Source organism: Cataglyphis hispanica, chromosome 8, assembly GCF_021464435.1.
Source record: "Cataglyphis hispanica isolate Lineage 1 chromosome 8, ULB_Chis1_1.0, whole genome shotgun sequence".
Classification (NCBI taxonomy): Eukaryota; Metazoa; Arthropoda; class Insecta; order Hymenoptera; family Formicidae; genus Cataglyphis; species Cataglyphis hispanica.
In genome coordinates, this window is record NC_065961.1 from 735,737 (window position 1) to 750,646 (window position 14,910).

The 14,910-nt window shown below is 28.9% G+C and overlaps 2 protein-coding genes across 4 annotated transcripts; one reads left to right on the plus strand and one right to left on the minus strand.

Moving 5' to 3' along the window:
* Positions 1-1,273: 1,273 nt before the first annotated feature.
* On the plus strand, positions 1,274-5,824 carry LOC126851791 (Golgi membrane protein 1-like). 2 transcript variants are annotated; one of them, XM_050596120.1, is made up of 6 exons: positions 1,274-1,819; positions 2,488-2,788; positions 2,877-2,955; positions 3,338-3,511; positions 4,679-4,780; positions 5,062-5,824. In XM_050596120.1, exons 1-6 carry the CDS (start codon positions 1,653-1,655, stop codon positions 5,175-5,177), a joined length of 939 nt encoding a protein of 312 aa, XP_050452077.1. In that variant the 5' UTR covers positions 1,274-1,652; the 3' UTR covers positions 5,178-5,824. The 2 variants fall into 2 exon arrangements, with proteins under 2 accessions (XP_050452077.1, XP_050452078.1); XM_050596121.1 differs by lacking the exon at positions 3,338-3,511 and having other exon boundaries at positions 1,278-1,819.
* A 2,566-nt stretch (positions 5,825-8,390) lies between these two features.
* On the minus strand, positions 8,391-11,139 carry LOC126851794 (GTP-binding protein Rit2). 2 transcript variants are annotated; one of them, XM_050596131.1, is made up of 5 exons: positions 10,629-11,139; positions 10,481-10,537; positions 10,324-10,397; positions 10,000-10,191; positions 8,391-9,021 (listed from the first exon to the last, which is right to left on the minus strand). In XM_050596131.1, exons 1-5 carry the CDS (start codon positions 10,804-10,806, stop codon positions 8,785-8,787), a joined length of 738 nt encoding a protein of 245 aa, XP_050452088.1. In that variant the 5' UTR covers positions 10,807-11,139; the 3' UTR covers positions 8,391-8,784. The 2 variants fall into 2 exon arrangements, with proteins under 2 accessions (XP_050452088.1, XP_050452087.1); XM_050596130.1 differs by having other exon boundaries at positions 10,309-10,397; positions 10,629-11,138.
* Positions 11,140-14,910: the final 3,771 nt, after the last annotated feature.

The window sequence follows — 14,910 nt, forward strand, 5'->3', positions numbered from 1 at the left end:
GAGATAATAGTATCAGGGTCATAAAAAGAAAGTTTACATAAATGTGGTCATATATTTCTCAATAGTTCCCGAGATACAGCTGTTTGAATTTTGTTAAATATATACAATAATGATGTATTCTACCTTGCACGTTTCGTACTGACAAATGAGTTATGTTAAAGAGAAAGATAGCATTTTTTATGCATATCCAACAGATTTTTTGCATACTGATAATTCAGCGTTCATGAATGGGAGAGAAAGATATAATAATTGATAATTAAAAATTTGACGAGTAAATTCACTTCTTTCCACAAAGGATCTAGAAATTGATTGTATCGCACTTGCGTGAAGAATATATATATATATGTTTCTTCATTGTCAGTTAGAAATGTACAATCATCAATAAACCGATTAATTTGAGGATATTTTTAGTTTAAAGATTTTTAACTGATTAATCTAAGGAATTTTTATAAAATCGAAATTTTTAATCGATAATTGATACATTTAAAGCATTGTAGAATTTTTAGATGATTTTAAAAAGTTTATTTTATGATTTATTGTATTATTGTATGGATTTAAAGGTAAATTATATATTTGTCAATTTACAAATTGTCACGCAATGAAAATTCATTTCTTAACTTTTATTAATGGTTAGCATGTAAACTTTCTGTAAAGATTACGAAGATCATACCGAATTACATATAATTTTTACTATATATATTTTAGATAAAATCAATATAATTCATGATTGTTGACTCAAATTTATATATGACAAATTATATATGTCATATTATATATGACAAAATGACAATGATAAGGAATAATATATTTGTCTTTTTCTAGTCTTTTTTTTTATTCTTCTAATTATTTTTCAATTTATTTTTTAATATATAATAATAAATAAAGAATATATAATTTAAGAAAAAAGAAACATGATATGTACATGAACATATATATATATATATATATATATATATATATATATATATATATATATATATTAAAATTATAATTGTATAAAATTAAAATTGTATATATATATAATTGTTATATATATATATATATATTAAAATTATAATATTAAAATTGTATATATATAATTGTATATATATATATATATATATATATATATATATATATATTTATATATTTATATATATATTAAATGTATTAATTATATGATAAAAGTATTTGTCGAGACAGAAAAGAAAAAAATTTCAGGCAACAAATTTTTGTTTAACAGATACGCGTTGCACTTTTTTCTGCGACACTCAGTATACACGTGTCAGTCATCAGAGTCAAGCCATCATATAGAAATGCCGCATCGTGTCGTATGTCGTATCGTCGCCAGTGCCGCACTGATATCAGAGCACGCCTCTAAATCCGTGATAATAAATACATGATTTTTTTTTTTCAAATGGCTGTCGCGCGAAAGATTCTCTGAAAGAGCATCGTCCTTTGCTGACGACGACCTTCGTTTTCCTAACGCGTTTTACCTCCCGAGGGGAGAATCGGATTTAGGAGTGGGGTTACGCGGCTCATGTTTTCGTAAGAGAACATTAGCGACACGTACAGATTTCATTTGCATATCGGCCGCGGATACGGCGATAAAGGCGACATATGTTCCCTTAATAGCGCGGTAGCTGAACGTACGAAGACGGAAATAGTTTATTATGGGAATCGACGGTATGAGGGTCGGCGGAGGCAGATGCCCGCCTCTCCTAGTCGGCGGACTTCTACTGGCGTGCCTCATGCTTATCTGCAACTGGTGGACCCTCTCGTCCGAGAACCTGGAGCTCGTCAGGCAGATCGACGATCTGAACGAGCAGCTCAAGATCAGGTGAGAGCTGTCAACGGCGGTTGACAGTTGCCTTGCCCGGGCCAAATTTTCTTTACTAACTTTTTCATTATTATATGCTCTAAGTGTTCTTTATAACTGAAGAAATAAATAGTATATAAAGCATATTATTATCATATATTATATATTATATTATTATTATTATATTATTTTATTATTTATGTATTATATTATTATTATCTTTATAATATATAATAATATATTTTTTCCAGTTTAGTTATAAAGAACAGACCTACTGTCACTGCAATAAAAATGACAATCATTGATGTTTAAATTGATGTAATCTGATCTAGTCATATAATTAAGTTTGATTTTCAAAACGTTACGATGTTATCACATTGTACGCATTGAACTATTTATAATGAAGATAGCTGAATTAAAATAGTCATGATGTCAAGCAATTTCTATTCTTTTATATATTTTGTGTATATAAGAATTGGGATTATATTATTAATTATTAATAATTATTTGTTATAAAAAGTGATACATGAATTTCCTTTTTGCAATAATCTTTTCTTGTGGCTTATTTACACAGTACATGTGCGTGATATTATGTTTGCCTTTATTTTTTATTAGGTTATTTTTACCTATGCATCAAGATTTGTGTGTGCTCTTTCATTTTGACATGGAAATTGATTTTTTTCTATCAGCGCCGAAGAGAGGGATCAGTGTGTAACATTGCGCGGTAACTTGGAACAAAGGTATAAGCATACTGAGGATGAGTTGGCTACGTTACACGTTCGCTTGGAACAGCAAATTGATCTTAAAAAGAAAAATGATGAGCTCGAGGATTCTGTTACCGTGTGCAAGAGTGAGCTGGATTCATTAGCCAAACTAGATGCCACTAAAACCGCGACATTAGAAACATTGAGATTAGAAAAGGAGACGATTAATACTCAATTAGATGCGAAGCGGAATGAATATAAGGAGCTTCAGGAGGAAGTGTACAGAGTATGAATTTTCTTCTTAATAATAAAGTTGAAATATGATTTGAAGAAAGTCCTGGGATGACGAAATATATTTGTAATTTATTTTACAGCTGAAAGCGGAGATGGATCAGCTCAAGCTCAGTTGTACTTTGCCATCTGAGAAGAAAGAGACTCCGAATCTCCAGCCACGTAAGTTATAATTACCTTCATGATAAATTTTGTTTGATATGCTCCTATAAATTTGGGTTTTTTCTATTACAATCAATAATCGCACGTTCAAATAATAGTCAAAATTTATTTAACTTGAAGCAATTTATATGCACAGAAAAGTAGTATTATATGCTAATATAATTGTATGAACCGAGATGATTGCTAACTTAGATTGCTAATTGCACTCTGCTTCAAAAGATCTCTGGTCTTTTTTTTTTTAATCTCGTCGATATTTTCATTAATTTTAATTACGTTTGGGCTGCTCACGCAGGAATTAACGCGAATTAATAGGCACGTTTCCCTTTTGTTTGCATACCTTTGACTTAGCATTATAAGATATTATCGGGGTTTGCTGATCTAGCAATGACAGTGGTCTCTAACAAGCCTCAGTTGCGTCAGATACTGGAGCCTGCTGTAAGAGTATCCGTAGCTGGTCGGCGAGGTTTGATGTTCCACGGAATTCCGATCCTACCAACAGACCCACCCGGTGCTGTGCGCCAAACTCCTCGTTTCTCAGTGACTATGTTGAAGAAAGGTAGTGATACCTTTCCTCGTCCACGGGGCGAGAGAATGCTGCCACAGACATGAAATTAAACATTCGCTATAGATTTGTATATATAAATTACAGAATTTTCTTTCACTTGTAAGTGAATCTCATTAAGGATAAATCCGCTGTATCGCTTTTAACTTAATGATGTGGTATCACGCGTATCCAGTCCCTTTGTTTCATCCTAACGACACGAAACATCATTTCTCTAATCTTCAATCGCCGAAATATTTTCATACCAGACAGATTGTTCTAATTGTAACACAAGAAATCGTCTGTCTTTATGAAATAAAAATGTAATACAATTAGCTTCTCTTATGCTTTTTTACATTACATTTTAATTTCTTACAATTGTGTATTATGTATAATTTAAAGCAGACAGAATTAATTTCAGAATCCATAAGTGCCATGCAAGTATTATTACAAGTTTATTTTTCTACAAGTATATTGTATTTTTATCGCTTTAGTACGCCTCTTTTTCTAAATTAATATTAAAGAAGAAAATAAGAATATATTAAATTGTGTGTGCTATAAAAGTAAACCTTTACATATCGGATGCTTTGCCATGTATGTGAAGCATCCAAGATTGTTGAATGATTTATAACTAAGTTATGTGACAGACAATTATAAGATTTATGAGTAATTTTGTGATTTATTTACGCAGCTTGTTACAATATGACATTATATTTATAATAAAATCTTATACAAATAATATAAAGTATTTAAATGTAAACTAAGACACGCGCAAACTTCAATTTGTATTTGTAAAAAAATATGTTAATAAAAAAAAGCGATGTTATAAACTATAATTGTCATCTTCAAAAATGTTAGCATAAAACATATTTACCAAAACATTACATTACAAAAGAATTATGTGTCATCACGCATATAATAATTATTGTTATTATTATTTAAAAAGAAACATTGACATGAGAAAACTAACGTATTTTACATTAACATGCATGGAGTATGAACAAGTATATTAGTGAGAAGTTACATTCTTACTATTTAATTACTAATACGTCTAATATGTGTGTGATATAACTCTCATTTAGAGTTGCCATTCTGTATAACGTCATAATTAAAATGTTTTCAGAAATATATGTACGAATTTCATTTATTTTAGTATAGTAATTTACCTTACGTGACTTTCAGCTGAAACGGAATCGAAACAAGTCAATGGCACGTCGAACGATGCCGCAGAGCAGGATATCGCAATTGCCGACAACTTGGAAGATCCTGAGAATCGTGCACGTGGTAATTAGAATATTATATATAATCGATATCACACATTTTATCGCTTCCACTTTTGCTGAAATGCAATAAATAATCATGATGTTCCATACAAAAAGAGGAATTCAATTGAATTTTTTCTTAAATACACATTATTGCATACGCATAATTTTTTATAAAATCCCTTTGAAATAAAAATAATGTCTTTAATGTAGAAAAAAATTGGACTTTAAAATAATTCGAGAGAGAAGACACAAATTGCAATCAGCGATAATTTTTTTTTTATTTTTTCATTATTTATGTAGATAACAACGGAGATGACATTCAAAACACAGAAGAGACTATGCTACTTCCAGACAATTACGGAGAAGAGGAAAAAATGCAAGGTACAACAAAGAAATCTGGAGATAAAAATACATAATATACCACGCAATATATATAATTAAAATATATATATATATATATATATATATATATATATATATATATATATATATATTTCAAAGGAGAATAAGGCAATTTTGCTAAAAAAGAAGCTCTAATTTGGTTAAAGTTATAGTTACATATATAAATATTAGTAATATTTTGATATCATTATATTTTACATTATATCATATAAAGTGTATTTTACTCATTTTATTGTATCATACTTAACTGTTTGTGATACAAGTATTTTTTTATGTATATATTATTACTTTAAAAGCATATATATAAGCATATTAAAAGCATATTTCTAATAATTTTTTTTTTACATTATTATGAAAATGAAATATACAAAATAATGTACATATGTGCCAAAATAAGTTGACTCTGTTTTTTGATACGCATATATTTGCAAATACATATGGAATTTTTGTGCAATAAGTAACACGATTATAACTGTTTGAAGATCTGAGAATGAATGCAAAAGCATTACCAATATTTGATAAGAAAAGACAAAATATCTTTAATGATTTTTTAATAAGCCATATGTTTTGTGCCACTTGAAAAAAGTGATAAAACTATGTAATGAATTGTGAATGTTTTATATAAAAATATAAAATCGGATAAAGTCTTTTATTAAATAAATATCCTCGTCTTATCTTTTTTTGCCAGTTTTATTATAGTCTTATAAAAAAAATAGACAATAAATTTTGATATACACAAAGTAGTTTTGCGCTTTCTGTTAATAAAGGTAAGTAACAATACAAATTTGTAACATATTTATGATAACTGGGAATTAATTAGGCATTATAGCATTGCATCAGTTGATTATTTCGAAAGTCTCATCTCTTTCATGTATTCCTTCATGAATGCAGGATTACATTTTTACTGTAAAATTATTTACACATGTCCATGATGAAATGTATGAAATGTACAAGTTTTGCGTTAGATCCAGTGTATATCGAAAATATAATTAGTCTACATAAAACTTCACACATCTGGGGTATTGCAAAATCCCTAAAGTTTACGTGTGATGTTGACTTGCGCTACATTGTGCGATGCATTATTCAATATACATGTCAGGCTTACTAATTATATATGTATATGTATATATTAAGTAAAAAATTACATGCATCAACCCATGTGGTCCATTTTTTCCTAATATTCTATTCATATTAAAATTTTAACATTTTCGAAAGTGTACACATATATATATATATATATATAGCAAATGAATATGCATGTTTAAGTTAAACAAAAATAAAAGTTTAAAATGATCATTGATTATCATATTGTTCTCATAAATTATACATGCTTATGTTGCTTATATAGGTTTATGTTTGCTACATTTTCCATTGCCATCACGATATTCTCATTATTATATACAACATCCATAATCTACATATTATGCGTTTGATGCTTAATCTATTTTACTCCTATGTGATAAATAAAACGAATCCATCAATATATAAAACAATGTTACTAAAGTTCTTTATATGACGTGTGCGCTATTTTCTCTTCATGGCGATTTTATTTCTCTCTAATATAGCTACTCTTCCGATTTTCGTAATATTTCTACTCATGAGACATAATAATTATAATACTCTTCATATATTATGTCAATTTCTCTAAACATACAGTTATTATATTTACCATACATTTATTTTAATCAATGCAATTATATTAATTATATATTTCATTGTCAATGCTGCCAGTAATACTTTAATATTTGCTGCTACAAATATAGCTATATTCTCACTGCTTTATTATAAAACAAATCATTAGTACTTGTTAATAGTCGTTATTGAAAATATTGAGAATTATATATATAGTTATATATATTCACAATATATCATAAATATATATTGCAATACACTCGACACATTTGAGAATCATTATGTAAAAATGTGCATTTTAGTCGACATTTTTTTTTTTCATGATTAAGTTAATGTACAAATTAAAGAAGTATTTTACGACGAAATGCAAAATGTGACTAGGAGAAATTAAGTAACGACTAGATAATTACTATGTGGACTTATGTCTATAAACGATTTTTGTTTCTTCTGCCATTTATATATGTATTAGTGCAAATTTCTTTTACTGCAACGTACTCTCACTTAACCAGCTCGTGACTAAATAGCATTAAATTAAGAAATAATTAGTGACTGTGATGTGTATTTCTAAACTATATGAATCATAATTAGATACTTTTAGAGCTGCGTATGTGATTAGGGCATGAAGATATTGTTAACAAAAATTAAATTCCATTTGAATGCTTTTTCGGGGTATATTTATGCCGCAGATATGAGTTCTAATTATTTTAAAGCCTACATGATATTATTCTTTTCTAAATTCCACAGAATTAGTGTAATATTTGCTTTTATTGCCAGTTTTTTAATTATTTATATCTATGACAGACACACATTCATGTATTTTAATTGAGAAATGTCTCTTTGAGATATCTTAAAGAGATTATATGTGTGATTCACATAATACAATTCTAAACTTTGCAACTTATTGCAACTTCTATATAGCTTTTATAAATATAATTTGTAGCAGCATATTAAAATTAATTATTAAAATCATTTAATATTGTATATCTCTTGTATTTACATTGAATTAAATTAGAATAAATAAAAAATTAATTTTCATATCCCTTTATCAATAATTAAAACTGCAACAATCTGTATCATAAAACTCTTATAATAATATCTTGCACTCGCTTTGTTTTTCTGTATTGCTAAGAATCACTTCTTACTTTATATACCTGTTAACGCTTTATATATTTCTCTCTTTGGTCACATGATCAGCTACTAATAGTATAAACTAGAATCTAGACATCGACTATTAGAAAAATGATTCGCTGAAGATATATTGATCCAAAAATTAATTGATGCATTTGTTTTAGGCTCTGCGTTTACCTTCATTTTATGCCTTTAATCTTCATGAAATGTAATTTGAAAAAATTATCAGCCTATACAAGGTAAATTAAAATTGTGGAAGAAATCTTAGAAAACTGGAAGTCTTGTAAGTATGCGGAAAGTATGAATCCACTGTATATATATATAATGTCTGATAATTTATATATAATTTTATATATATTTTATATATAAAAATTATAATTAATATATAATTTATATATAATTTATATATATATATATATATATATATATATATATATATATAAAATTAGACATTACATAAATATAATCATGTTTTATGTTTCCATGTTGAGCAGCATACGTGAATAATGGATTAATTTAAGATCTCACATCTCAGATAAATACAAGTGTGCATTATTCCAGTCTCTCTCTTCTGTTTGCAATTTCAATTTATTATTAGAGTGCATTGATGAATGCATCCGCGGGGGTCAACAATAAGGCAGTGAGATGTTAACGAATCATCAGTCTCTAAAGAAGGGAAATTATATAGCGTATGAACAAAAAAATATTATCGGTAATATCTACTTCGTTGTGTGATCTTTGCTACGATATTACTCTCGTCATTGCTATTAGTATTCTCTATTGGTATTCAATACATTCAATAGTCTCACTACTAGAAGATCTCGTTATCGAAACTTCGCAGTTTTTTTTTCTTTTTTTTTCTTAGGGCGAATAGTGCAAAGCGTGCCTCTGTTTTCGTCGAAAGATAAAAGCGAATATCGAACGGATTCGCCACCAACGGCTGCGTTTGCGATGCGAGTTGCGGGATCTCTCTTTAGCGCGTATTTGCCTGACCAGGGAAAAAAATGCATCATCTATGAATTGTCGGAGAGCAGCCGATGTCTCGTAAAATGGACAGCCAAGTTCCTCCGCCAATGCCTTCCCCTCCTCCGGGGTCACCTGAAATAATATGATTCCGAGAGTTCAATATATATGCAAGAAAGATCAATATATGTACAGTGGCCCATGTGAAGTGTTACAAACCAATAACTTGAAAAATATTTGTCGAATCAAAAAATTGTGTTCATGAGAAAGTTTCATGTATTCAAGGAGCCTTTTTAACTATGTAATAACAAAATTGTCCCTGTTCTTCCTTCAAAAGAAGCGGGGAATTATTTCATAATTTCGAATGATACTCCCTGTAAAACATTATATATTTGGATTCTATGGAAAAAACAAATAAATTTGAAACATTTGTTTGAAAAATGTTTCAAATGAAGTTAGTCTCTGCTCTCCTTGAATAAAGAGCAAGGGCGACTTTATGTTTACATAATTAGAAAGACCTCTCCAATACATGAAACTTTCCCATGAACAATTTTTGATACCACAAATATTTTTAAAATTATTGGCGTAACATTTTACATGGGCCAGTCTATATCCAGGGTGTCTATTCAAATCTTGTAAAAAAATGCTCTAAAACTTCTAGGCATTTTTAAAGCTTTGAAATTAAATTAGCTTTCGTAAGATAAATATTTTTTATCTGCATAATATTTTTATTTTTTTTGTCATTTAAAATTATAATAAAGAAATATATTGTATATTCAATATTTTATTAAGATATTAAATATATATACAAAAATATATAAACAAAAAGATAGATAAATATTTATAATATATTTTAAACAAATAATTAACTTGGTTTGCCAACTTTTTACAATATGAGAGTAAAATTATCAGAGATATTAAAAGGAAAATTAAAAAGTTCCAATAAAATTCCATGAAAATTCCCTAGTTTTTCCAAGTAGAAAAAATCCTGAAAAATTCAGATTTCCTATGTTTCTGCAGAGAGTAGACACTTTAATTTCTCATTGTTCTTATAGTTGCTACATATATTCTATTACGTCAACTCGACAGAGTGACAGAGAATATCCAATATACCTTTCGCTGCTGTTGGAGATCACACTTATTGCCGACTAGTACTAGAGGAATGTCCTCGTTGGCACGCACGCGTGATATTAGTTTCCTATACTCCATCGTCTCTTGGAAGCTGTGCCTATCTGTCACCGAGTAGCATATCATGAAACCTTCGCCGCATCTCATGTATTGCTCGCGCATCGCCGTAAATTCCACCTATGTACAATGCAAGAGGATCGTTCCCAATTGTAATAACATTAAACAAGGATACATATAAGAAGAATGTATATCAATATATATCGCACGATGCTGATTTTGACCATCGTAACATACATAAGAATCTCGAACCTGTCCAGCTGTGTCCAGAATATCCAGCAAAGCCGCCTCGCCATCGATAACCGCTTGTTTCTGATACGAATCCTCTACGAATGAGAGAGAGAAAGATATCGTTAAACAATTATTAAACAAACTTGAACAGTGCTCTCGTGGTATTTCACCAACTCACCTATAGTGGGATCGTGATAGTTGAGGAACCTGTGACTGACAAACTGCAGAGTAACAGCTGAAAAGCGAATCATCGTCACAAAATGCGATTCAAATATATAATGTTAAACGCTTTAATTCTTCATCTTAATCGTCCATATATATAATACCTGATTTGCCGACACCACCATCGCCCAGCACCACGATCTTGTAGACCCTCAGTCCACCTCTCGTGGTGGGCTGCATCATCACCGGCACAACATCGTCCCCGCCGTTGCAGGCGGCGATCTTGTCCAGGGTATCCACCACCGCGGACATTTCCCTGCCGATTGGTCGACGTGCGTGCATGTTGACCTGCGTGCTTAACACCTACGAGAGCGCCGACATACTTGACCCTCGGCGAAGCGACTGACACACTTGATCGCACCGTATCGGGGCGATTCGTTACTAGACGACACACCCGTGTTGTTGTTGTGGATTGTTGCTGCCCCGCGATGAACGTAGGAAAGGATGACGTTACTCATGTTTAACGTCGTGGAAGAGGAATTTGGTTGACCGTTGATTTAGATCCTCACGACCGGCATGGCTCGTCGAGAGGGCGCGCACCTGATCTCGTCAGCCGGTCAACCGGATGATTCGCACTCGACAAGGGGAACGTGACAGCCGCGAGGCTGATCTGATTGCGATCTGAGTGCGCACGCGTGCGCGCAGGACCGCGTCGGTAATGTCGGTATCTGCCGTACCTTGGTATCGATTCTATAATTCAAGGGAATAATACAAAAACGAACAAATTTACTAGAAAATGTATGATTTCATTGGTCCAAATTGGTAGCAAATTTGTTCATTTTTGTAATTCTTAACCCTTTAAATTATAGAATCAATACCAATCTCTTTTACGAAGATTTTACAAATAAATTTATATATATAATTATATGTATGTATAAAAGTTATGAAAAGAGATAACAATTTTATATGATAACACAGTTCAACAAAAAAAAAAAAAATTTGAAACGAAACTAGTCGTCTTATAGATTTTTGAACGTTGAACACGAATCCGGTTTTGAAAATGCTCCACGTCACATCAGAATTTTGAGAAATTTGCAATTAAAGTTGCAAAAAGAGCTCTATTTTCACGAACTTTGTCATATTAATATTTAGGTCATTGACGATTTATCAAATAATTTTATCATTAAGTAAATCGAAATATTTTTACTAATAATTGTATTTATTTTAAAAAAATAATATATATAATAAATAAAGATAAATTGCAGTAATTGCAGTACAACTTTAATTTCTAAACGCTCAGATAAATTAAACCATTAAATAACCATTAATAACACCATTTATTCAGTTTTCGATAAAAGTTTTCAAACTGTGATTCCAGCTATTTTTTTCGTCAACTTTAATAAAGTCCTATATATTATAATATAAGATTATATTATCCTATATTATATTATAATATAGGACTCTAAAAGACTTAATAGTCTTGCGGCGGAAATAACTTTTATTCTTTACTGTTATTTTTCTCTTCTTCAAAAGATTAAATGTACATTTAATGTCACTTAACTGTACATTTAATTTCTTAGAAAAATTTTTTATCATTTAGCCGAACATTAAGTGCACTCAATAATTTTTTTTTAGTTTAATCATTCCATTTAATTAAAAATCAAGAAATTATCGTTATACAATAGAAAGATATGGACACTTTAGGCGCTTATTCTAATAAGCATTTATTAAAAACCGTACAAATATTGTTACTTAAATATTATTGTTGTATTTTACAATTGTTGAAATATATATTCTTCTTTATCTACTATACTATATAATAATACTTTGTACACAAGAGAAACATCATATAGAAACAGTATTGGATTATCTTTCAATAAATATATTATATAATATAAATAGACTAAATCTCGTTTTTCAATTCTGATTTTTATAGATTCAGCAAAATTTAGCGTGAAGTCAAAATGTAATTTAATTTCATCTATCTGAATGCTTTTATCTATTTTAAATACAAATGTTCGTACCAAAGTTGATAGAAAAACTTTCATTGAAATCATTGCATATTTCATACCTGCAAAAGTTTGTCAATTATATGCATATATTAATTTTACGCTGCATGTTATATGCATATATTAATTTTACGCTGCACCTATACAATTTCTAGATCCTAAACTAAACGGCATGTAAAACGAATTAGACGTTCCTATATTTTCAGGCAGGAATCTATCTGGATCAAATACTAACGAATTGGGCCAAAACTTTTCTTTTCGGTGCCGTCATTATTTGTAGAATAACATCAGCGCCTGGATAAGGTAATTCCTCCTGAAACACATATTTTTGCATTTTAATATTATTATAATGCCAGCATGATAATTAGCTCATAAATAAAGCAATAGGAATAATAAATCGAATTACATTTATTCTCAGGCAGATGTGTATTTGATTTACAAAACGTTGTTTCTTATTAAAAGATAAAACGACTTTCTTAAATTTTTCTTCTCTAAACTTTAATAATTTTAAGAATCATTTCTTTTGTTTTTCTAAATAGCTTTAATTTTTAATAATTTTTTTAAATATAATAAAATACAGTTTTTTTTTTAATAAAATATTTTAAACTTGAATTAGAAAGATTTATATTTTGATGTTTATATCTTTGAATATTGTTCTCAATTTAGTTATAATTCATAATCTAAATAAATTTCAAAAAACAAATTAAAAATATTCAAAAATATCGTTTCTAAAAATATTCAAATGCATCTATTATATTAATGATAATTTTGTAATATAATTGTAAAATATATGTAATATAATATTTTATTCAAATGGTTTTGTATGTTTATCTCAATTTAAACAGAAAAACATTATTTTTAAATAATATTATACTACATATTTTAATTATATTTAAAAATAATATTTTTTATGTTTGAATAATATAAAAATATATAATAATATAATAATACTACATAATATATAATAATACATACATGCATATATACAAATAACGACATATTTATATTTGTGAACAAACCTATGTTTAAATCCTCAGTTAGCTTTCGCCCAATTATTGGAGCAACAGGAAATAATCTCATAGTTTCCTTAATGACATTTTCCAAGTAATTCATATGTTGTAAATCTTCGTATTTTATTGGGGTAGATTTTGGAGTTTTGGTTCCGTTAATTTTCCGCAATTCTTTATACACCTTTTCCTTTTATAAAATTAAGTAAAATGCTTGTGTAAAATTAATTATGTAAATATAAATACATGCAAAATACATATATATCATAAAATGGAATCTTATTAATTATATTTATAAAATTGCTTCATTTTATTATCGAAATGTTGATGATGATAAATATGAAGTAAATATTTTTGTATGGTTTCATTAAAAGGTTTAACTTAATTAAAACATGAAATACAAAATTATTATTAAACTCATTTGCACGCTTGTTAAAATGATGCTTGTGGAAACATTCTATTGATTAAATTTATTTTGTTAATAACTTTAATAACGAGCGATAGCTAAAACTTTTTGAGAGTTAATACCGTGTTCTTGATAATACAAATAAAAAGCATTAACATTTAAAGATCGCTTCTACAGTGCATAAATAGAACTTCCAGACGGATTTGCTTAATCGCATAAATATATGCATAAAGAAATTGATTGGGCCATTTTTTTATGCATTTGCTTATGGACCAATCAATTTCCTTATGCATTGTTTATATGATTTTACAAATCCGTTTGGATAAGTCTGGATAAAGACTCTTACTCAATATGTTAGAAGCTTAAACAAGTTGACTTTAAACAAGTTATTATGCAAATAATAGAATTTATTAACTGTATTGATGCGATTGACGTCGGACATCTTGTATATATGCACGCTTTGTTTGTGTGACGCTTTCATCATCGTATACACCTAACCGCCGATAGAAAAGGATACCATACCTTTTTTGAGGGTAAATAAAAAAATAATTACAAGAAATTACAAGAAATTTATTGCTATTGCGTATCCATGTTTGTGTCTTCCATGCTCGATAGAAATGAATGCAGTGCCGCGAAAAAATTGCAACAATTTAATACAAACACTGGCGACAGCAACACATTGACAAAAACAAGCATCTTTACATTAAATATAAGTGTAAAATTTTTTATTAGATATAATTAACAAATACTTTATGTTAAATTTTAAACGTTATATTGTTTTTAGAAATTTTTTGTATATATTTTATATACAGAATGTCCTAGATCACCCGTACACCTCTTTTCTTTCAAAAACTAAGCATTTTAGAGAAAAACGTTTTGAACAAAAATTGTATGGTTTTGAGGGGAATATAAGATGCTGTCATTGATTTGACCTTGGATGGCATCGTTAAGATCAAGTTAAGAACACCTTTAATTTCTTAAATGGAATTCCCTATTTTTTATTGCATATTCTTTTAGTTTATGT

Bases quoted from the DNA above. Each gene is read 5' to 3' on its own strand.
- LOC126851794 (XM_050596130.1), bottom strand. From the start codon at position 10,806: ATGCACGCACGTCGACCAATCGGCAGGGAAATGTCCGCGGTGGTGGAT. The intron at 10,538-10,628 runs GTATTATATATA...TTCGCTTTTCAG, and splicing joins TGGTGGTGTCGGCAAATCAG to CTGTTACTCTGCAGTTTGTC. The intron at 10,192-10,308 runs GTATGTTACGAT...CATTGTACATAG, and splicing joins GACAGGTTCGAGATTCTTAT to GTGGAATTTACGGCGATGCG.
- LOC126851791 (XM_050596120.1), top strand. From the start codon at position 1,653: ATGGGAATCGACGGTATGAGGGTCGGCGGAGGCAGATGCCCGCCTCTC. The intron at 1,820-2,487 runs GTGAGAGCTGTC...TTTTTCTATCAG, and splicing joins AACGAGCAGCTCAAGATCAG to CGCCGAAGAGAGGGATCAGT. The intron at 2,956-3,337 runs GTAAGTTATAAT...TTGCTGATCTAG, and splicing joins GACTCCGAATCTCCAGCCAC to CAATGACAGTGGTCTCTAAC.